General features: G+C 36.5%; 1 protein-coding gene across 1 annotated transcript in view; it reads right to left on the bottom strand.

Moving 5' to 3' along the window:
• The window catches only part of LOC122808351 (organic solute transporter subunit alpha-like), a 187,600-nt gene that overhangs the window by 95,674 nt on the left and 65,954 nt on the right, over nucleotides 1–25,972 (bottom strand). The window contains exons 2-3 of the mRNA XM_044079317.1: nucleotides 25,404–25,477; nucleotides 15,172–15,327 (exon numbers count right to left, since the gene is read on the bottom strand). Coding sequence (XP_043935252.1) covers nucleotides 15,172–15,327; nucleotides 25,404–25,477 — 230 coding nt within the window. The remainder of the gene's footprint in view (nucleotides 1–15,171; nucleotides 15,328–25,403; nucleotides 25,478–25,972) is intronic.

Genomic DNA, 25,972 nt, shown 5'->3' with positions numbered 1-25,972 from the left:
ACATATATGTTCCAAATTTATAATCAATACATTAATTACATTTAAAAACTATTTGAATAAAACTCCATATATTAAGGCTTGGTCATTTTATTATATCCTATTTCTTGTACAAAGAATATTATTGACACTTTTGATGTCATCAAAATGACTATATTTAGGGGAAAAATTAATATATTCGCATCATCTGATGGATTCTAGAAATGTTCTCCTTATGAATCAAGTTATAAATAAATAAATATAATATAGTGAAATGTGGTTAGTAATACAAGATCAATACATTCATCTACCAGGCAAAATGTTCCTAAGTTTATATAATTTATGATTACTACAGGTAATCAAGCAGTACAAGAAAAAGGTTATTTTGTCCAAAGTATATAAAGTAATTAAAAATACAAAATTATATCATAAAGAAAACTTTTGGGACTGCTATACTGGCAACGCATATTTTATGACTGGTCAGGCTTACAGACCCATATGTCTGATCAGCCTCATCTGTAAGGTCATGGAACGTATCATTATGGACCTCATAAATAAAGACATAAGTGACTTCCAAACCCTGGATCTTACCCAATTTGGCTTCATGAAGGGCAGTTCCTGTCTGATAAAGCTGGTGGATTTCTTTGAAATTGTGACCAAGGCCATTGACAAGGGCAAATCTGTGCATACAGCATACCTGGAGCCGACAAAGGCTTTCAAGACAATCCCATATTCAGGCATTACCAATAAACTTAGCAATCTGAATGTAAACCCCTTTGTTGTAAGTTGGGTTGCCAACTGGCTCACAAACTGGACACACACTATCAAAGTAGGTGACTCCACATCTACCAGCAAACCTGTTACCAGTGGGGTGCCACAGGGGTCAGTGCTGAGCGCCCTACTGTTTGGTATATACTCCTCAGAAGTTCAGGTCAAAAGTAAGAGGTTGTGGATGACCAAGTTTGCAGATGACTGCAAACTAGGTGCAATCACTGAATCCCCAAATGATGTCAGTATACTCCTGAAGGGTCTCATGCAGACAAACAACTGGTGTATTAGTCATGGTCTAAAACTGAATGCAAAGAAATGCATCATCATTCCCTTCAGCCAGTACCCTTAGTACCCATGAAGTGGTAAGGGACCTGGGATCACAAGCTGACTGCAACCTTAACTTCAACCACCATGTGTCTACTGTAGTAAGGAAAGCTTTCTGCGTAGCACACTTGATTAGTAAAGGCATCGCCTCGAGATCAAAAGAAGTTATAACCTCCCTATACTCTGCAATTATCTGGTCAATAATTGAGTATAATGCCCCATTTAGCCTGTGCTATACTAAGCCCCTTGCAGCAATTAGAGAGACCTCAGAGGTTTCTAACAAAGAAGATCAAGGGGTTCCAGCATTTGCCTTACACAGACTGACTAAAGTCTCTGTCACTATACTCTGTATTGTATAAACTTCTTAATGGAGACTTATGCTTGGCCTATAGAGCAATCCAAGACCCAAACCTAATAAACTTGCTGAATATATGTAAATCAAATGGGACTAGGACTACCCATTCCAGGGACCTAAATATGGCCTGCAACTTAAATATGGCATGCTGGAGGGACAGATTTATCTCCCACCAACTGCCACATCTTTAGAACAGCCTACCAATTAACATGAAATAGGGCACCTCTATGACACTGTTCAAGAGAAACCTGAAGAAGTAGATGGGCATCACAAATTCTTACGGGGGATAGAGACCACAACCCCCTGGACATGGGCAGTCATTACTAAATGCAACCTTGGGTATTGACTAGCATGTCTATGATATTACATTGAGATAAAATGGCTAGAGTTAAAATGACCTCTGCATCGATAGCCTAGTAATCTATAATCCTATGATTCTATGAGAACAATTAATAAGTAATCACCTAGGGAAAGTGACAGAAAATTAATACTAGTTTCTTCAAAGCAAACTTCCCTTTCCCTGCAATGGAAGTTATTTTCTTGGAAATTTATTCATAGAATTTATATTACAACTCATAAAATAGAACTAATGTTTGGTCAGGATATTGGATGTTGGAGATGTAAATTAAAACCAAAAGCAAATCAGCAACACAAGTTTTAAATTGCTCAGAACATTTTGGGATAAATTTAATTATTTTTTGCAGACTATTTTTAATGACAAATTTTAGCTAACCAAATCACTGAGTCTGCTTAATGCCCCTATACCTAAGTGTGTTCCCAGATCAAAATTTTCATTTTTATGAATTTTACTAGCCATTGCTCACAAGATAATCACTATGAATTGGAAGATTGAGTCCTCCTACATTTAAGGAATTCAAGAACGTGGCATTAAATGTTTTTACTTGGAAAATGCATACTCGACGTATGTGAAAGCGCTCGTTCATTTTTATTCTGTGTTGTGAATAAAAGATTTGCTCTACTTCGTGGTGGATTCCTTGGTCTTTTATCCAGTACCTCTTGTGCCTATTCCGCTGGAATCCTTTGGATGGTAACTAGCCTGTGCTTGCTCACAAGATAATCACTATGAATTGGAAGATTGAGTCCTCCTACATTTAAGGAATTCAAGAACGTGGCATTAAATGTTTCTCGAATAGAAATAGCTACTATCAAGATGGGAACTGAAAGAATCACTTACAACTTTTGGCTAAACTTTGTAGAAATACTGGGGAGAACTGACTGTAATAAATTATGAAATAGAACTGTACCCTGAAGAACTGAAGTATATTTATATGGCTAGACACCTTTGTAAATAGTTTTATCTTGTTTTTGTGTGATTGATCTAATCAAAATGGATGTTTATATTTTTAAATTATGAAATTCTATATTCATCTTCAAAAATTCAATAAAAATATTTGAGTAAAAATGCTGTATTTGCCAACTGGAGTGTAGCCTAATAATATTGCCTATAATCTACATATTTGTCTCATTTTTTGAATGTAAGTACCTGCATTATCATCGTATCATATTACTAAGGAGACTAAATTTCATAAACCCTACTTGAAAAGTCATTTCAGGCAACTGTTGTCACCCATTGTGGCAAAACTGAATGAATCCATTGTTATAGTTTATTAGATGGGGCCCTAATAACATGAACAAAATGTCTAGTGATAGTCATAAGTTACAATATCCACATTAAATTAAGTTAAATTCATATCAGTGAAGAGTAATGATTACCTCAGCCCATGGTTTTTGAATGTGAGGTATAAAGGTATACCTGCACCTGAAAGCAGATGGCTGTTTTTCTATCTCTATCTATCTATCTATCTATCTATCTATCTATCTATCTATCTATCTATCTATCTATCTATCTATCTGTCTGTCTATCCATCCATCTGCTAAGGGAAGGTAGGAATGGGTGTGGCTGAAGGCTTGATGCTGAAAAATTACATCAGTGGATTACTTTCATAATTTTTGGAAGGAAGAAAAAACATTGTAAATGGTTTTCTTCATGTAAGCTATAAGACAGTCAAAATGTCATCACCTCCCAACATTCAATACTAGAAAAGATGATACTAGGTGATAAGGTCTGAAATAAAGTGAACCTAACAGCACAATTTCAACAAGAAATGTTTAAACATTTCTTGTTGAAATTGCGCTGTTAAGTTTGCTTTATTTCAAACTGTTCTACTATACTTGTGGGCTGAAGCTTTACTCTGCATCTTGTCTGTTTGTTTGTTTGTTTGTTTGTTTGTTTGTTTGTTTGTTTGTTTGTTTGACTAGGTGATAGGGTCGCATTCTTCCTGGACATTTCTGGGCAAGTTTGTACTGAGGTTTAATGTCTAAAGTAGGAGGTAGGAAATGAATATTTATTAAACTAAACAAAATATTATCTCAGGGAAGCCATACAAGTGGGCCATTACCAGTGACTCCAAATGGGACGTTTAGGAACTTTAGCACTGGTGTTAGGTAATGCCAGTATCATTTGAATAATTATTATATGTTTATATGTTTGGATGGGGGATATTGACTACATATGGAAGACCCGGAGTGATAGAAAAACAAAGACATTGCACTTAGGATTTCAGTCTAGACAGTACAGTTGTGTTTGGCAAATATGATAATTCTCAGTGTCCTATCCTCAGAAAGTTGACAAAGAAGACCTGGTAACTCATTGTCAATTAATTTATAGATTTGCATTGAGTGGATAGTAATCCATAATAAAAAGATTGGGAACTCTATAAATCTATAAATATACAAGGTGTACATATAGTAATGTCTTCACACTGGAGATAAATATTTTCTCAGTTCCATCCATGTACATGTAAACAAGACACTTGGCTGGGTCTCACACTGACAAATTAATCCTAAGACATGAGTACATCCAATGACATGGAATAGAGTTGGAGCAGTGTGAAGAAACTGCCATTATGGCAAAATAAAATTATTATTTTGTTTATTGAGGGTTGTGCCTTTAAAAACACTTGAATAAGCTGGGCTGTTACTAATCATAAGATAAAAACTTGAATAAAATAAGCATGTACACTGGAGTGACTTATTCCACTGAAAATATTGACGCACAAAGATATAGCATTCCTAACCTCTCAGGTAGACATATTAGCTAAGGTACTTAGTCTTTACAGTGATCCTTGCATGGCTCAATTGAGTACAGGGCAACTTGAAGAATGGAAATAGTCCAAAACTGCCGTCTCCAAAGATTATTCATTGAATTCCTTGGTGTCAAGTAATTTCAACATCTGAAAAAATAAAAAAATGTGCATCTAAAATTAAATTGTGTGAAGAGGCCTTGCTGCTCACAACCTATTCCTCTCAGTAATTAGTCAAGATTACCTCTAGGAGTGCTAATTATGTAAAGAAAATTGCATCTGTGTCCCACTATTGTTTCTCCTTCAATGTCACAGTCATTTGGCATAGGGAAGTTCAGTTTATACATTTTAGAAATATGGAGCAATTTTGGAGTTAGTATATAGGTTCATAGGTTCATACTAGGCTTTCTGCCCTAGGGCATTTAAAAGCCTAGCCAGAGTGTGTGTGGCTTTCACCACCCCTTAGGATGAGAATACTATACCCATTAGTTTGCTGTGCCTCTGTCCAGCAGTGATACAGAGATGATTCCCGGGGTAAACCTACGATCTCCCATCCACTCGTCAAGATTTCTCTTGAACAGAGTCAGTGAGGGGCTCTGCCTCACATGGACTGGGATTCTGTTCCATAGTGTAGGGAGTCTCTGGGTGATGAATCTGTCCCTCCAGCATGTCCTATTTATATCCGTGTTGAGGTTTAAGTCTCTTGCTCTCGTGGCTCTGGTGGATTTGGATTTTTTGAGGTGGAGCATGTCCATTAATTCCGGGTTGGACATGGCCTTGTATGTCAGGCACAGATCACCTCTGAGCAGACGGTATGCGACTGAATAGAGCTGGAGTTTCTTCAGTCGGGCATCGTATGACATATGTTTGAGCCCCTTTATCCTTTTGGTGAGGAACTTTTGGGGTCTTTCCAACTGCTGCAGGTGTCGGGTAAGGTACATTCCGAATGGGGCGTTGTACTCAATCATTGGTCTGATAAGTGAAGAGTACAGGGGTACAATGACCTCTCCTGATCATGATCAGGTGGGCAATGTAGAAGGTCTTCCTAACCACTTTGGCAATGTGAGTGTCAAAAGAGAGGTTACTGTCAACTTGGGTCCCCAGGTCCCTGATAACTTCTTCCGTGTTTAATGGATTACCACCTATGTGGTAATTAGGGGTTACCTTGTTTTTCCCAAAGGGTATGACTATACATTTTTTGGCATTTAGCTTAAGGCCATGGCTCTGGCACCAGTTATCCATTTCTATGAGACCTTTCTGGAGGATGTCTGTGTCTGATGGAGTGTCAATTATGGTGCCCAGTTTGCAGTCATCTGCAAATTTTGTCAGCCACAATCCCCTATGTTTGCCTGCACTTCAGAAAAATAAATGCTGAACAAGAGGCCCAGGACTGAGCCCTGTGGGACACCGCTCGTGACCGGCTTAGAGTCTGACATGGCACCAGCAACTCTAACCCTGTGTGTTCTGTCCTTGAGCCATTTGCAACCCATCTTGTGACATATGGGTTTACATCTAAGCTGGTGAGCTTTTCTATGATGCCCGAGTGGGGTATTGTGTCGAGCGTTTGCTAGGTCAACGTAGGCTGTGTGAACTGCCTTGCCCTCATCTATGGCCTTAGTGACTGTTTGAAAAAGTCGACCAAGTTCAAGAGGCAGGATCTACCCTTGACAAAGCCAAATTGGGTAGGATCCAGTGTCTGTAGGTCCCCAATGTCTTTATTTATGAGTTCCATTATGATCCTCTCCATAGCTTTGCAGACAAGGCTCGTCAAGCTTATGGGACGGTAATTTCCAGTGTCCGTAGAAGCACCGCCTTTGTGGAGTGGGACCACAGTTGCCGTCGCCATTCTTTGGTGCGTATCCTGTAGAAAGGCTAAGATTAAACAGCAGCCTTATGTGTGAGTTTAGTTCCTCATTGAGTTTGTGTAGCACACAGCCGGGGACACCGTCCGGTCCCATTGATGCTGTGTTTTTTGTTTTACTGAGAGCAGCTCTCACCTGGGCATCTGAGATGTTTGGGAGGCTAGACTCTGGTGGGATAGATATTTCTCCTTTGGGGGGGGGGGGGAGAAATTTGCACTGAACCTGTCTGCCAGTATGTTGGCAATGTCTGTGGATTCAGTGATTTTTTTTATCATTTTGGACTAATTCTGAGCATATCTGGGAGTTTCCACCCAGGTTTCTAACATAGCTAAAGAAGGCTTTATGATTGTCTTTTGTGTCATTAGCGATTTTTCTCTCAAAGTTGGCCTTGGATGATTTTATGAGTGATCGTAGTTTTTTGCTAGTATTGATCAGAGATGCCTTCCCATTTAGGGATTTTGCTCTGTCATGTAGTAGCTTTCTCCTCTTGTTGTAGAGTTCGTTTATGGCTGGAGTCCACCAGACCGGGTGCTTTCCTTTGGTGGAAAGGGTCTTGATTTTATTAGGGATTGCTTGATCCATACATTCCTGGAGGTGCTCGTAGAAGGCATTTGTAAGGGTTTCAGCAGCGTGGGTTGTGGTTTCCACTGGCTCGGGGGCCTTGAAGGATACCACTCCAGTCTTAAGAAGTGTGAAGTTTGCTTTTGAGAAGTTCTTCACTGTGGTCTTTTGCTGGGGTGGGGGCGGGATGTGGATCTCCAGTGAGATTAATTTATGGTCTGATCTCACCAATGAGGGATATACTTCCGGTGTGGAGCATTTGTCCCCATGTTTGTGATGATCAGGTCTAGTATATTTTCTCCTCTTGTGGGAATGGTGACTAGTTGTTCCATAGCATTTGAATTTATGAACTCAAGGAACCTTTGGGCTAGGGTGTTGGGGCTTGAGTAATGTTCCCAGTCTATGTTTGGGTAGTTGAAGTCACCCAATATGATGGTGTTTGGAGAGACATTCATACTCTCCAGTGTCTTCAGGAAGGCTGTGTGGGTTTCCTGAGTTTGAGAAGGTGGTCTGTAGCATGTTACAAACTGTAGGGCAGTTTTACCTATGGTTAATTGCACCTGGATGGTCTCCGATGCTTCGGATGCTATAATTAGCATGGGGTGTATGAGGTGCAGGGTCTTCCCTCCGCAAAAACCCTGTTGTTTGTGTTGCTGGCTTCCAGAGGAGAAGCTAGTTCGATGTGTTGAAAAGCGATCTTTTCAACTTAGCTCATTTGGTGTTTTGAGCATATGTTATAAATCCAAATATATATATATATATATATATATATATATATATATATATATATATATATATATATATATTTATGAGCTAATCCTAAAATCCTCAGATGTTTAAATGCGACAAGAATAATTTTATAAGAACTAAATCTGAAAGTTACTAATCCTGCTGGCGTACAAGCAGAAAAGAATTCTCAGGTTGGAGACTTGGAATGTCTTCACTATATGAATGCTAAAAATGAAAAAAAAATGAATCCTGGACAGAGCTGCAATTATTGCTATGCATGCCCTGATGTACTCTGATGAAGGAGGAGAGGAGAAGAATGAACAACATTTAGCACAACAAAACAGGATTGTACAACCACAAAAGCACTTTATTTATAGAAAACGAGCTAAAAATGCTTTTGCATATGCTTCTTCAAGGTCAATTTACATAATTCATCTGCAAGAATCCTTTTAAAAAAACTTTAAATAACGTGCTTACTTTCTGTTTGTTTTTAAATTCTTTTAAATATCTTTAATGAACTTCTGATTATACATGTGACTTTATATGTTATTTTACAAGGATTATCCTTTTTCATTGTGCTTTTTGGTTGTTTTTAAGGATCCTGCATTTATTTACTAATCTCTATTTTGGCTTTGTTGTTGTTAACCAACATTTAGGGGCATCATTAATAGTCAAGTCACAGATGCTCACTTGGTCAGCATTAGTGAGTTAAACCAAATTTTTGTTATGCTTGTTTTGTAGTTTTGTCTAACGTTTGATGACTTCAAAGTGTGTTGAAATAAAGCCGGGATGCAGGCCCTCCTCAACTATGTAGTAGTGTATGGCAAATTCACCACAGAAAATTAGTATCTCAAAAGTTCTGATACATTGACTTGCTCTGACTAAATTATCTTTGATGACTCAGTCCTTGATGGATCCAACTATTATATATGGGCGTATACCTTTAATGCTCCCAAATTAGCCACAATGATTATCATGTCATAATGTCGTTTGATGTACTGCGGTGGTGGTGCTGCGGTAGCGTTGTCACCTCACAGTAAGACATTGTCCTGTTTGGTTCTCAGCTAGATCATCTTCAGTGTGGAGACATGCGTGAATGGGCGTACCTTCGTTGAAGGTTGTGCATCAGAGCCGGCAACTCGGTACGTAAAAATCTACTGCCAATCATTAGCGGATCGGAGTTCCGCTGTGGCGACCCCTAACTGGGAAAAGCTGAAAGAAGCAACAACAATGTCGTTTGATGTAATTCAAAAAATTAACTGAAAAATGTATTAGCTTTCAAGAGTGTCTGTATTTGAAAGCACAGATGTATAACTGACCTGGAATTATTTTGCCACAAGGAAATTAAGCAGACGAGTGAAAATTTTTGGTCCAAAATGTAAAATTACTTGTCATTATAAATGGGTTTGTCAAGAAGTTGGATAAGAACAAGTGTGCAGTACTCCTCCATATTATTGTGGAAGAGGTCATAAAGGTATTTAATAATTTTTTTCTTGAAGAGAAAAAACAGAATAGCAGCACTTAAAGAAAAATGAAGATATTACTGGAGGCATAGAAAGAAACTCCTATTTACTCATCATTAGTGGTTTATGAAACCAGAAGGTCCTACGGATATAATAGATGTTTATGGCAATGAGCTGAAGAACAGAGCTGAAGACTGGAAATTTGGTGAGCTGCATGATTCTCTAAAATGAGACATAATAATTTTGTGCTATGAGGAATGATGAAACAAAGGGCAGGCATTTAAAAAGAAATAGACTTGACTTTATTAATAGCATTGAGTGGGTACAGAGCAAGTGAAATTATTGGCATAGCAGTGAAAAAAATAATTTGTGTGAAACAAAATGAGTCAAATAAAAAGGCAAAAATTAGAACTAAAGTTAAAATGTGTTTTAGCAGTAATGGATATGAAAAAGATGACCAGGTGAGAATCTGGATTCCAGAATGAAGTCCAGAAAAATGTTCAAGCTGTTTTAATTCATGATTCATGTAACATAAGTGGTTATAAGCATGATAGGAAGTATTGTCTGGAATTCAATTCATTCTACAGAATTTATGCTAGAAAAGAACATTTGTCTGAGATGTATGAAAGCAAAACAAAGTGTGTTCAAAAGAAATTGCATATTATTGAACATAAGTATGAAAATGAACTGTCTGTGTGTGCTATAGAAATGAAAACCTATATACATTGACCAGTGATATAGCCAAGGTGGGAAGAAGGGGACAGTCTCCCCAGGTACAAGGTGTCAGGGACAAGTGGCAGACACCAATTAGGTGTTAGTGCAGTGACCTTTCTCCTTTAAATTTTCAAGTTCTGTTGTGTGACCTTCTTAAACAGTGATGTCTGATTTAAGAGGGCATCCACAAGTTGATATCTGACATCCTTCAGAAAAGGATGAGATCTGTGTCATGCCCAATATCTAAAGGTGACTGCAACAGCAGCAGTCATTACAGAGGCATTTTCATCATCATACCTACATTAATGATATGGGTGTGGCTTCATCAATTCTGGACACCAAATCAAGTGCCTTTTCTTTGGCCTCTGTCTTTGAAAATAAGTATATCTGTTTGATAGTCACCTTCAGAAGGTCAATTTGAAATATGGTCATGTGGACAAGCTAGTTATCTGACCTGGGTGTTAGGGTATCATTGGTATAAGCTCATATGCTTAATTAGTCTACTGATTGCAAACATACTGTAGCTTTATTATTATGCCACATGAAACACAATAATATAGAGCCCATATATGAAAAATTCAAACTATGATCACTGAACCTATGAAAGTGACCATTTTTATATTCTGAGTAAAACCAAATGGCATGCAGTCACTATAACATATACACTTCTTAATCAGGTGTCTAAACTTTAGCAAGTGATCTCTTGTCACATAATTATCTGAAATGACCACCTGTTGTTGAATGACATGGAATTTTGGATCATTTTGGGCAGTATTTTGAACTTCAGACTCTTTGTGCTGAATTTCTACAGTACTGAAGAAACATCTTATCTCAGAGAAAATGGTAGTGCTGAACCAGATGGGTAAATATCAACATTCTTAAGTTGTGCCTGTAATACAGAAAGTTCTAGTAAGTGATCTTACTCAGGTGCATGTTGTAGCTTAAAGAAATGCTTCTTATCTCTTGCATAGATCTGCCATGTCAGACCCCTTCATGAAGAAAGATCTTAGTCATTCTAAAATATTTAATTTGATATAATCATACAAACATTGCAAGACACTTAAAGAAACATCATTTTTATAAGATTTTTTTTTTTAATTTTTTACATTTTTTATATTGGCATACCATTATTTAAGTAATTGCTTAATACTTGCTGCCATAGTCAAAGCAGGCTGTTTATCAGCTCTCAGCATAGTAATCCATCTGTATTCTTTAATTTCAAGATGCATATTTACTTCTCCCTTCTTTTATTTATTTTATTTTTTATTTATTTTACATTTGTTTACCGGGCTAGTCTAACTGGATATATTTCCATTTTCAGTAGAGGCCCGGGGAGAAAAGCTCCAGTAATAAACAATTTGATTTTAAATTGGAAATTACATTACAATACAAAACAATACCAAGATGTGAGTCATAGTTGTTACATAGTAAACGATAACAGTTTTGGATATGGGCAGGGGCAATTACCACAAGCTTCCTCACAAAACAAGAAACAGTGGTGTTTGACACATCCCAACATCAATCATCTTCAACTGACTGCCTGTATGACAGGGTCTTAATTGCTTTTAGGCAGCTGTTTTCTGAAGAATGTCCAGCGAGTACTAATAAAGGCAAGAAAGCTTGCTACTAGAAAATTATGTATTAGCAAATGGAAAAGGTTTTTAGTTTGTGCCAACAACATGATCATCACCCATTTAGGGCTACTTGTTCTCTGGTTTTACAATATTTGTGTGAGTTACTATCCCATGGCATTTTTATTCCTCTTTCAAGATTCCTCTGTCAACGTTCATTTATCGGCCATTTCAGCATGTCTGCCCATGGATCCTGCTCTTTTAAGGCAGCTGCATGTCAAAATGTTCTTGAAAGGGGTTTTGCGTAAGAGGACTCCAAGTAAGCTGGTGGCCCCTCCTTGAAATCTTAATTTTGTGTTAAAGAAGCTAACACTTGCTCCATTTGAACCAACTGATCTGGCTGTCTTCAGGAACTTAACATGGAGACAGTTTTATTGATTGCTCTGTCCTCTGTAAGATGGGTATCTGAGTTACAAGCCCTTATGGTGAGTCAGCCTTACCTCATTTTTTACAAGGACAGGGTTTCTTTGAGAACTAATCCTTCTTTTATGCCTAAAGTGGTATCCAAGTTTGCTTTAAGTCAAACTATCCAACTCTCCATTTTCTTTTCTGAACCTCAACCACAATGTTGTTTTATGTTAGTTTGAAGTTTTTCCCCAAAATATTTGCTTAAATCCTGCCATGCTGATTGATTTCCTGACTCATCTGTGAAGATTTTTAAAAAGTGGTAGTTTTGATTTTTTTACTAAGTTTGAAATTCAGAACACAGAATTAGTATCTTTATATTGTATTTAGAACTCAACTATCTTCCTTTTTTTTGCATTAACAATGTTCATATGTCTGTTATGTACTTGGAGCTTTTCTCCCTGGGCCTCCGCTGAAAATGGACATGTATCCAGTCGGACTCTCCCGGTTAACAAATGTAAAATAAATAAAATAAATAAATAAATTATGGCAGATGAGTCTCAATACCATCTTTTCCTGGTGTTTTTTCTTGTAACATTGATTATTGTATTAATCGATTATCCGACTTGTATTCAGTTTCTAGGTATCCTAGCGATACAAGCAAGGAGGACTTAAGGATGTTACTCTTCACCACCCATATACAAGAGTACTTAATTGCATTTTTAGTTGCTTGAACCTCAAAATGAGGGAGAAATGATACTCCATACCTTGGATGTCCACAGATAACTCAGATACTATCTTGACATAACTAAATCTTTCAGATCATCAGATCAATTGTTAATTTCTTGTGAAAGTAAGAAGAAAGGATAACAGGTGTCAAAACAAACTATTTCCATATGGTTGACTAAGACTGTTACCTTTTGTTATATTCACTATGACAACTCTATTCCAGGCAGGATCAAGGCCCACTCTTCAAGGACCTTGGCTTCCTCTATGGATTTTTGGAAAGGGTTGGATTCTAGAAGTATTCTAGAAGCTGCTACTCAGTCCTGTGCACATACTTTTACAAAGCACTATAAGCTGGAGTTCTTCTCTAGGTCTAAATCATGCTTTGCTAGGACCATTGTCTGGGGGTTCTTGGACCCTTCTCCTTACACCTCCCAATGGTAATCTACACATATAGGGCTACTGCAACAGTGATTAATATGAACACAGTACAGTTGTGTAAGTTTAACTTACCATAATAGTAGATATTTGAATGATCACTGCTGCAGTAGCCTCTCCCTCTCTCACCCACCCCCTTGTTATTTTTTTTTTCTTTTTATGCCAGGGTGTGGCCTTTTTTTTTTTTTTTTTTTTTTTATGCCAGGGTGTGGCCTTTTTTTGTTGTTGTTATTTCTACCCTTGTCCTTTCAGGGCTCAGCCTCCCTCTCTCTGCTGGCAGGAAAGCTCTGAAGGGCTTCATGCCTAAACTTGTTTTTTAGTCAGCTCAGCTCGACTTGCTTGACAGTTTAGGTGCATGGAAAGTGTCCTGAAGCTATAGAAGCTGGCCAGCTGTTATATCCTTAGCAGGATATAACCCATACAGCTAACTCTACTGCAACAGTGATCACTCTAACATCTGCTGTTATGGTAAGTTCAACTTACACAACTGTACTTTTCTAACTCACACATGCAAACTCACACATGTACACACACACACACACACACACACACACACACACACACACACACACACACACACACACACACACACACACACAAACACACATGCACACATCTGCCACCTAAAATGTTTTAAAATAATTATTCTTCAAAAGTGTGTTCATTACATGAATAGAAAACAAAACATAAAATACAGAAAACACTAAAAATAAAATTTAGCATGAGGTATAATAGCAATAAGCAAATGTGGGAATGTGGGTTATGTAGTATTTACCCACTTGGACTTCTGTCAGAATCAGGCTATGCCTTACTTGCCCAACTCAAACACTCATTGGTAAATGTGCATAACATGACTTACACCTCCAACCGTGATTATTGACTAAATATCCAAGAATGAGACTTGAATGGACTTTCTAAATCACATTTCAGAGAACCATGACTTTATCAGTCCATTACCTAAGGTCACATATATACTTTGTTCATGGAAAAGGTACGAACAGCTCTTAAAGAACAGTTTAATTTATACTAAATTTATGAATGAAGTCTGGATATTCTCTAACAGGTATGTATACAGAGACAGACTGAGCTACTGAGTCACTGCTCACAGAGACAGAAAGACAAAGAAAGTCCTTCAAGCACAAAGCTTCCATAACAAATTTTCAGATTACAATTCTAATTAAAGAAAGACCCCATATAATGCAAATAATACTGGGCTTAACAAAACCGTTTTTTAAAGGGCATTCATTTCTAAAAAAATACAAAGCCATCATACTACTGTCTCAAAACTATTCCCAGCTGTCCTTGTCCAAGTGGGAATAAACCTAGAAATTCATCTTAGTGAAGCAAACAAAAAGTGTCTTTCAGTGGCTGCTAAGAATGTTACATATTCATTGACATGGAAACTCATCATTTCACTTGGTTTCCAAAAATATTTTTATACTTACAGTAGGCTAGCCAAAGTTTTCACAAAGTATGTTTTAATTTACTGGAAATTATATCACATAGATAGTGCTAAAAAAAGCTGTTCTTCTGATATTGTAACCCACTGCAACCATTTTTAGATCTCCTAATCAAATCAAATTATTCAGGAAAATGTAACTTCTTCAGCACTATTTTCAATACAAAGTACAAACAATGATCACTATTAACTCTGATTTTAGTCACAGCTTAGAAATATGTCACAGACATGGAAAAGTAATATATTGTGTTCAATGAATAAAGTACACCACCTATTAAACATATTACATGATGAAGTTAAGTAGTAAATCTCCTGGGTGTTATTCCGAAAACCCAACCCTTTCCTCGAAGACAGATATTCCTTCACTTTGATCAGTTTTCCTTCTTTACTTCTCTTTGCTCTTGTGTGTGTTTAAGTATTACTATAAAATCCTTGAATGACAGCATGCATTGCTGACAAGTAAATACTGTATCTGTGTACATGTTGTGAAAATACATATTAATAATGCAAGTTTTATTCATGTAGCAGGCAAATTATATATTATTTTATTGTGGGTGTGTAATTTTCTTAGTTATACTTGCACTTCTGTATAAAAATGTTCAATAAATGTGTTTAAATATGGGTGTGAATGAGCAAATAAAGCTAATTACACTGATAAGGATCTGTGTTGTCATAACCAAGTGCATGCTTTCTCTGAACAGAGACATTCTTACCTATTGACAGAGATAAGAGGGAGACAGCAGCAACAACAACAAGGGAAGGGGTTGGGACTGACTTTCTGTCCCTCCAATTGTTGCAGCATCTGAAGCTTGCCACCAAAGAAGTCAGTGATTAATCTCAAAAACTTCCATAATGTGATTGAATGATACCTGTGGATTAGAAAAAGGAAGAGGTTTTATTTAGATTCTGTACAATGTCTCTATCACTAGTGCCACCCATTCACACTTTCTGTTTTGTATCACATCAGATAATGAAGAACACAGCAAGTTATCAAATCACTATTCAATAAATCACGTCTCAGCAAAAAGTACTTACAGTATCAGCATTTGACTGTATTAGGAAACATCAGTAACATACAAAAGTAGGGCATTATTACAATTCAGAGATCCCTTGGAAAAGAGCACTTTTCCATTTTCTCAGAGACTGTGATATCATGAAATTATAATATTTTTGTAGAGATCATGAAGTTATAATATTTTTGTAGAGAGGGTATTGGGGTGAAATCCCCACATGGGCATTGCAGGTGTTCCACCTACCCAACCTGCAAGATTATTTTGCATATTATAATTTTTCAATTTGGTAAATACAGATCTCACTCTTGAAAATTACTTTTGATGTGGTATACTTTACCAAAAAAAGTGACTTGTTGATTTGCTGCAAACCCCAAATATTGTTGTCAGTGTAAGGGAATCTGAAATATGATATCTTTGTTATTGTGATTTTTAACTGCCTTGAAAAAAACAAGCAGTTTTCATTGCTGAAAGCAGAATGCACTTTTTCTGTTTAAAGGAAGCCAAATGGAACTGGCAAATCATATGTCAGCAGGGCGCAATGTTTTTCCTGAAAAAAAAAATGTTTCTATTTAATGTATCATCCTCTCAGTGGTTGCAATACAACACAATCTATTCTGAATCCAAAACAGCAATGACTTCTATCTCATCAAGTGAACTGAAATCATAGTCATTAGATGCAATCAATGTAATCAATGCCATTACTCTATCTATCTATCTATCTATCTATCTATCTATCTATCTATCTATCTATCTATCTGTTTACCTACTTAACTACAATTTGATAACTGGGCTAGTCCTATGGGGTAGTTTTCCATTTTCAGATGTGACTTGGGTAGATTAGCTCCTTTAAGGTGGGTACAACAGTCACATGTACAATAGCACTTTAATAGCTATAAAATAATTGTTTAAATGTCAACAGTAAAGTCAAAAGAGGCTCATTTATTGTTAAAGACAGATTACTACTCCAAGAGATTTACTATATATCCTATAGCCCTACTGAAGCATCATGCAAGACATCAGCTGCACTTGTGTGGACATTTATACAGCTGATGGCAACAAGTGGCTATACTTACAAAGTTGAAGACAAGAGCTAAGTATATGTAATGTAAGGCAGAAGCAGTAGTAAGGGCAGAACTAGATAAATAATAGGTAACATTCTACAATTGTAGTGAATATTATAGTACCAAGGCTGTCAGTCTTGCATTTAGTAGAATACAGTACTTAGTAACACCTACCTAAGATGATTAACACAAAGGACTAGTATGTGAAGTAAACTAAAGGAAGGGTACAGAGGAAGAGTTACAGTATCAATATACTATCAGCTAAGATATATTGGTAGCAGTGGGCCTTATAATTTGTTTACAAAAAATAGGGTCAATTATTAACTATAAAAAATATGAGAGAGAGAGATAACTAAAAGAGGATTCATTTCTGAACACTCCAAAACACCTTTAGTAAAGAACCCCAAATAGAACAGCAAATCCAAACTTGTATAACAAATATGTATAAAGGCAAGAACTGTAATTAATTGAAGTTGTTGCCTTTATACAATTTTTTTGGTATCTGCAGTTATTTCTGTGGGTTCCAGCAGTTAGGGTCTATTTTTGGTTACAAGGTTTTAAAAGTTCCTTACAGACTGGGTGAGCAAATTGGGATAACTATGGAAATTATTTTTTGAGCTATGATACAGAATCAGAATTGTCTAGACATAGTATGGCCTTGCTGAGTCTAATTATGGTGGCTGCCAAAATAAAAGCAATACTAGAAAATGAAAATTAAAGTCTAAACTAACTGTACTAGAAGTAGTGAATATAATAATAGAGATAAAACATCTGGAAATGGGATCATTAGAAAAATGTATGAGCAAATTACATAGAAAAATGTGAATTGTAGGAACAATACATGCAGAACAATGTTTCGCAGGAGTAAAGTTTAAAAGATGGCAGGATTTGAATGAGCTATGTAATGTTTGACTGACTATGACCGCATAGATTATATTTGATGTATATTGTTTGCAACTAAAAATATGTCAATATGGTTTGCTTTCATTTATATAAATGTATGATTGCCTATGTCATACGTGATAGTGCCTATGTGATAGTTTAATAAAGATGTTTCTTGCTTAAAAAAGAAGTTGGCGGTAATACCTGCTGAATCTTTGTCTAAAGTATACAACCTCCTCATGGAAACCAGGGTGATGTCATAGCACTTGATAATGGCAACATATTTGTACTTCAGCGAATGTTGGCATGTGCCATAATTGTAAAAGCCTGTTAGATCAACAGCCTAACTAGAGAAAATCATACACAATTTTCTCGGGGGGGGGGGGCTGTTAAGACATTGAAGGTCCAGAATGTTAGAGGTCTTAAGAATGGGAAATGGCATGGCTTCATTCAACAGGCAATTTTACTAATTCAGCAAGGTTAAATTTCATGACTGTATGACCAGAATACTGAGGAAAAAGAATCATACAAATATCTTATATCTGGCCATGAACAAGACTTTTGACGTTGTGCCACATAGGTGGTTACTCTAGAAAACTCTTCTGAGTATTACAGAGCTATCTGAATAGCTAATCAAAGCAGAAAAAGGTAGATGGTGCAGCTGCCTGGGTTAAAGACATTCATAAGTGGGGTACCACAGGATTAATTGCTCGCCCTAGTTTTGTTTAGCATATTTGTGTCATATGTCACACCATGGTTGGAAAGCAAGCAAAGGATCAAAGCCATGGATACAGATGACAGAGCTAATCTTCAGAGAGATCTTCAAAAGCTTGTTTTGTGGGCAATTAAGTATACCTAGGGTCTACAGTGTAAAAAAGGTTTATGGTAATGCATTCTGGAATGGGAAACAGTTCTGTTGGGTACGCATATCACATGAAAACCCCATCAACCCTTGACAGCTACAATAAAAATCTCATGAATACTGTTACTACTACACATTTGCACACTGAGCATTTCAGAACTTCAGCAATGATCACTAAAGAATTATCAGCATTCATTTATGAAGCCAGTGTCTTCGCTGCTACACAAGTTAATCCTGGTACTTCAGTCCCACACCACTGGCACCTGCTGGCATTGAGTTATGAAACTTCAAGATCTTATTTGTAAAAATTCAGAATGAAAACTATACAGAAGAAATGGATTTTGCAGATAAATCTACTTCAATCTATGAAGCTAACAAAGTATATATTTATACATGACTGTCTCTTCAATTAACTTATATGCTAAGTGCATGCATGGGCAACATTCTACTACCATTACTGCAGATCAGCCAGGAACAGCATTTAAGAATGGCATAAGCAAAAACTATTAACAGCAAAAAGCTGTCATAGCATTGTGGGAAGAAAAAAACAAATAACTGTATCTGAGTATCCAGAAGGTCATGTGTCTATATATGCATTGCACCACTTATCTAAACATTGAGCAGTATAACAGAATGGTAGCATGAATATTTACACTGACTATTTATATGTTCATAGATTAGTACTAGGCTAACTGCCCTTGGAGGTGATTTTAAGCCTAGCCAATTACTCCATGTGAGAAGCAAACCCTGCATGTTATGAATGGTAGGTAAACATCTTAACCATTATTCCAACCTGTCTATTTAGACTTGTTGACTGAGATAAAACACCATTTCAAAAGAACTTACTTCAGGCTCAGCCTTGCAATCAAAAAAAAAAAAACACATAATGAAAAAGCATAAAGTTTACTACAGGAAGCAAAAAGCATAGCAACGGCAATGCCAAATAGTAACAGCAATCATATAGACTGAACAATAACAATGAAAATATGTTACATTCATGAGTGAAATTAATTAGAGAATAACTGAATAATTAGCAGATATTGGAGGAAAAATATAAAAGGAGAATAAGTAAGGATTATAAAGTGAAAGGCAAGGGTGAATGAAGTATAGGAAAATAAGGAGGGATAGAGACATTGGGAATAAAACTATAGAAAAGAGATGAGAGCGAAAGAAAGGAGGAAGTTAATAAGAATATGAAAAGAAGGTAGAGATGTAAGTGGAGCATAAAATGTAGGAAATTAAGATGGTATAATCAAAGGGAAGGAAGAACAAAAGTTAAATCAGGTTTCAATCAAAGCTGCATCTGCAGTATATGAATCTGTCATAAAATAAGTAAGAAAGAAAGATGATTAGAATATTGATGAAGACACTGAATAAGATTCAACTAATGATGGAGAAGAAATTACATTTATCATCTCTTTAATGAGAAGTCCTTTGCATCTTTTTTTCTGATTTCAAAAAAGAGTAGTAGAGTCTTTTATATTTTTGTGACACCCCTGATCTAGGCCAGTAATGAAGGAGCCTTAACCCTCACCACTGATCCTGGAGAGGTACGTTCACTTGGAACAAAGATAGATACACACAGTATTTCCAGATGCAGCTCTCTGTACCAAGCACAATTTCCCTTAAGAGCACAAAGGAACACACCCCATCCTGGGTCTAGGTTTCCCTCTCTCTCTCTCTCTCTCTCTCTCTCTCACCAGGCCCCAATTAAGACTCCCCACTGGCACAGCTGTAGAGTTGAGTCCTCATCCGAGTGTTCCAAGCTAAGTCCTCCACCACCCACTGTGTTAAACTAGTGCTCTGTGTCCCTGCTCCAATTGGCTAACTCACACACACACACACACACACACACACACACACACACACACACACACACACACACACACACACACACTCTATTGAGATTTGATTTTACACACACACAAACACAAACACACACACCTGGGAAAACTGGCACAGATTTACTAGCTATGCCCCCTCTGCCCAGACTAGAAGACAGGTACTGCCACCAGAACACTCCAAAGCCAGCTACTCTAAGGTTCTTGCAAGGGTACCCAATTATACTGAGTAAAATTAATACCAACACAAATGGTAGTGTTTGACCAATACAGACGGCATTCAGGAGGGCCACAGTGTCACCAAATAAGTATAAGTACTCTCAAAAGTTAAACTATTCTCTAAAAGACCAGCTACAATGAAAAGTTTAAATATATTTAATAATAATTAATAAAATAACATGAAAATACTAAATATCTATTTACAATAAACATCAGAGTTTCATGCACAGAAAATATTAAAAATAACTCAGATAGATTCACACATATACAGAAGAACAGCACTTAACTAATCTCAGTATATTTTCCTGACTGATCTAAAGAATTACTATTCCCTGGTTACTTACTAAAGCAAGGCAAGATGAAGTGGGTGAGTGGTCTTGTCAGTTCCAAAACAGAGTGCCCTGAGACTTCTGTCTCATCTAGTATTAAAACATCATTTCAGTACTGGATTACAGAATGACATCACATATATCTGGTCATCTGACTGGTTCCCACACTACCCCCTTGTACTAGAACCTGTACCAGAATCTAGCACATAGGTGTTACCATACACACAGATAGAGCTTTGCTGAGATGTGTTATAGCATCTGGAAGCTATAAAACTATTTCAAAATGTCCACCCTTCCAGGGTAGCAATTGGTTCACCCCTAAGGACAATACAGTAGGATTCCTAGTCCTGGATTTCACAGACATTTAGTCTCTGGCTGCAATAATAACTGTAGGATATGGTCTTTATAGCCTAAACCAGGTAATTTAATTTCAGACTATTTTTCAAAGTTAGCTGGATTGAAATTAACATCTTCTCTTCCAGTATCCTCGATTACAATATATTCATTTTAACAGTTACAATACAGTCTGACATACAGGTACATTTATTTTCTTTTCTGTCCAGCAGAACCCACTGTTGGTACGTTTTTAACACAAGCAGCTTTACAAATACATTTTCAACGCAAGCATCTGTACAAATAAGTTTGATATACAAATGACATATAATTCTTTTAAAAACTTCAGCTAGCTATGCTGGAATATGTTACACATCCACTGCTCTACTTTTCCTGGCATAGCTGGTAATCACAATTGTATGAAAAGATTAATATGTTTAGGGTCCAAAACAGAAAAGCTATGATCACTGCATTTCTTTGAGGAGAGTGCTGTAGAATGAAGGACTAGACTTAATAGAGATCTTAGATTGTATGTTATTTTGATAATTATGTATCATCCTGTTAGATAAGTGAAGGAGTTTAGGTTTAAAAGTTTGAACAGGACAGTACAGACTACAGCTCTGTTTGAATTTTATTTTCATACAGGTTCATGTCAGAATGAAATAATTCACAAATTTTAGCTATTTTGTTACTGCCCGCTTTAAGATAAAAGTGGGATCCTTACTTACAAAAGAATATGTTAGTGTTATAAATTTTGATAATTCTTCTAATCCATGCAATTGGTCCATGGTGCAGAACAATAATGCCACCACTATGACCCAAATATCCAGTGACATCTAGGGATCAACTACTGACCTAGGCAATGTAGGAGGCAAAAATGGAGGGTGAAATTGAGTGATCTATCTATCTATCTATCTATCTATCTATCTATCTATCTATCTATCTATCTATTCATATTTGTTAACTGGGGTAGAACACTGATGAAAAAGAACTTACTTCAGGCTCAGCCTTGCAGACAAAAAAATCAAGATCTTGTAAAAACAGGGAAGGTGTGAAAATGGTCAAGCCTGCTACATTGCTAGCACCTGCCACAGACAACAACATATTGGTTGGATACACACAGGTGTGACTGCCAGGCAGTGTCCATGCATTACACTTTTTACAACATGTGTAGGAATGTGGACACTCACACAGGGAAACATAGCCAGCCCTCATGTCTGAAATTATGGCTATCACATACACCAGATGCTGGGTAAGGGTTAGGGTCATAAAGAAGAAAACATTCACCTGACTGTCTCCATGATATCTGTTGCAACTACATCTGATCCAGGTGATGCAAAATGAATGGGTATAGTAGTGACAATGGTCAGGCTGTCACCAGGCACAAAAGACTGTAGAGAAATATTTAGAAATTATTCTGACTCCATAAATGAAACATGTTTCTAACCTTTGTGCTTCTTCTCCCCAAATATACTACTACTATTACTACTTCTGCTACAACTACTACTACTATCACTACTACTACAACTGCAACTACTAGTGCAACTACTACTACTATCACTAATACTACAACTACTATCACTACTACTATCCCTACTACTATGACTACTACTACTATTGTATTACCACTTCAACTATTACTACTACTATAACTACAACTATCAATATTACTACTACAACTATTACAACTATTACCATTACTACTAGTGCTACTACTATTAGTATCACTGATATTACTGCTGCTACTACTACTACTATTACTACTAATGCAACTACTACCACTACTATCACTATTACTATAACTAAACCTACTAATACTACTACTGTAATAACTACTATTATAACTACCACTTGTACAACTACTACTATCACTACTACTAGAATTGTAACTACTAGTACAACTACTAGAACAACTATTACTACTATCATTAATACTACAAATACAGCTACTATTAATACTGCTGTCCCTACTACTATCACTATTACTACTACAACTACTACTACTACTATGACCACTACTATCATTATTACTACTACAAGTACTCCTACTATTACATCTACTGCTTTGCAACTCATATTCTAGATGATACAGGAAGGACCTGATTTTCATCACTCTAGATGTTGTTGACTTATTTTTGGCCATACAAGATCATGAATTTCTTGAGTTGTTTCAAGAGGCCCTAACACACTGCAACTTCCTATTCAGCACAACTATTAGACTAGCTCATTACTTCATGGAAATCATGTTGGACAACAACTACCTGTTCTTTGAAGAAGAATTCTGCAAATTCAGGGGGTGGCAACGGGGGTGGCATGTGCCACCATCTATGCCAAATGGTTTTGTGGACTTGGAAGAAGGATGGCACTTTTAACTCTTTATTTGCTGATTGTTGGCTTCGCTATTCCAGGATCCTGGATAACATATGCACATTGTGGTCTGTTACAATGGACAAGTTAAATTAATTTTTAAAATACATCCAATCTGATTTTCCCTTTTTGTCATTCACATACCATGTTTCTCATAATGAAGCTAACTTCTTAGACATTGCACTAAGAAAAAACTAGCTGCAAAGAAAATTTTGTTCAAACCTGTACCGTAAGCGAACTTTCTCCATCTCGTATCTTCATTACAACAGTAATCACTCATACTTCAAAAAAAAGACGTTTTGTGAAGGTCCAATATGTTAGACTGGCATGTATGATTTCTGATTGTGGCGCCTTTATCAAAGAACTCAATAACATATATGGTATGTTTTTAGACTGTGGTTAACCTACAAACCTTTTAGAAACAATCCAAGATAAAATAACAAATTGTTGGGGATCAAAATACATACCATTCTTGGGACTAGGGAAGGAATGTACTGTTCCTAAGAAGACCGAATGTGAAAACTAGGAGAAGGCAATGAAATTAAAGCACAACAATGAACCTGGAGAGATCAGAAACATTTCAAACAAAAACTGGAACATATTTTCCCACTTTCCAGAAGTGGCAGGACATTTGGTTGAAAGACCACTTATAATATATAAAAGAGGCAAAAACTTTAAAGAGAGGTTTGAAAGAGGGGTGGTAAGCATCATCAGGACTAACAAAAAGTGGGGTACATATAAGTACAGGTTTTGCCACCAGTGAAAGTTTATATTGGAAGGCAGCAAAATTACTATTATTGTTCATAACAAAACCTACAAGTGTAGCAGAAAAAGTAACTGTGGAAGTACTGGCCTTATATACATCACAAACTGTCATGAACCTCTTTTTACATTGGAAAAAACTGAAAGAAGACTAAGAAGGTGAATTTATGAGAACGTGAATGACATTCTTATCAAAAAGGATACAGTCACACTTTACAAGCATTCCCTTATATGTAAGACCTCAGGTTTTATTTTTTGTATTGAAGAATATTCATTTATACCAGTGGTAGTCTCTGAAAAACAGGACTGAGTACAAGGAATTAATTTAGCAGCTAAACTTAGACACTGGTTCCCCAAGGATTTTAATGACAGTATATTGATATCCAGCATACTGAAACTAAGAGATGTAAAATCATAACTTTTAATCTTGTACATGACAAAATGTATAACAGTTAAATATTTTTACATGTTCTAGGATTCGTTTCCTTTATTTATTTTTGACATATGTTTCTAGTGTTATATCACATAACTTTGATGACATGACTTTTTGAACATTATTTAATTGTGGATTGCAAGTTTCCTGTCAGTTCTGATGAAGTCCTGACTGGTGTAATGATGAAAGTACTCTTGTGACATCATTAATGGGTTTTGCCCTCTTTCTGATCTTACTCTAGCATGGCATTTCTCAGTATATAGTCAAAGATGCTTCATCTCTCTGAGGCATTTTCCAGCATGTTAGTGAATATAGTCAGGTATACCAAACCATATAACTGAATCTGTGATGAAAATAGTCATATGTGGTCTATTTCTAATCTATGTTAAAATGGCCAAGAACCAAACATTCATTTGGGAGATAATTATTAATTATCCAGAACACTTCTTCTGTTGTATCCTTTATGGAGTCTGGAGGTTTATAAACACAGGCCAGTGATAATAATTTATTTATCCTGAATTCATCTGCCTGCTGCCTCATGCCTTGTTAACATCATCATATTGTGCTGGAAATGATACATTGCCCCGGTATCCAACATGCAGCAGGTTGTCACTGAGTGTGTCTCTGATTATCTGTATCTTCTTTCCTGAGAAATTTCATTCCCCACTTATATGCTGCATCTAAAATAACATTGTATTGCATCTGATAAAACACAATAATCAACACATTTCATATTCTGCCAGTCATCAAAATATATGCACATATGTATGTGCATCCTTAGAAACTAACAAGCAGACTGCATGCCTGTGTGAGATTATGAGGTTTAACAGAAATGTTACTTACAGTGAGGCCACAAAGTTACACACAGATCCTGATCGAGGAATATACATGCCAATAAGTGACGTTGTGCTGAATATCTGCAAAACAGAACATAGATGGTCCATATTAGGTACAAATTTACATATGGCTTGGCAGAGCTGAAAGATACGATACAAAGAACTGCTTGATGTTTTAGGACACAGGCAGGTAAATGTTTGTTACACTAATAAGATATGTAGGTCTCGTATGCATAATCATCTCTCTCTTTGTCTCTCTATCTATCTATCTATCTATCTATCTATCTATCTATCTATCTGTCTGTCTGTCTGTCTATCTGTCTATCTATCTGTCTGTCTATCTTTCTATATACCTGTCAGCTTTATTTTACTCATTTGTTTTTGTTTCAATTGGAAATTCCAGTTGTGAAAATTTTCATTGGAAGTTTCAAGAGAAAACTTGAATGAAAAAAAATAATAGCAGTAAACAACACACAGTACAGAAATATATAACAGCTAAAGATATTCAGAATAATTTGGCCTATACTATAGTAGATCTGAAAATGTTAAAAAACATTACAAAGCTGAAGTAAATCA

The sequence above is a fragment of the Protopterus annectens genome, chromosome 8.part0 (assembly GCF_019279795.1).
Source record: "Protopterus annectens isolate FY-2018-M chromosome 8.part0, PAN1.0, whole genome shotgun sequence".
Classification (NCBI taxonomy): Eukaryota; Metazoa; Chordata; order Ceratodontiformes; family Protopteridae; genus Protopterus; species Protopterus annectens.
Note: the sequence above shows the minus strand (reverse complement) of the source record. Positions and strands in the feature narration are given on the sequence as shown.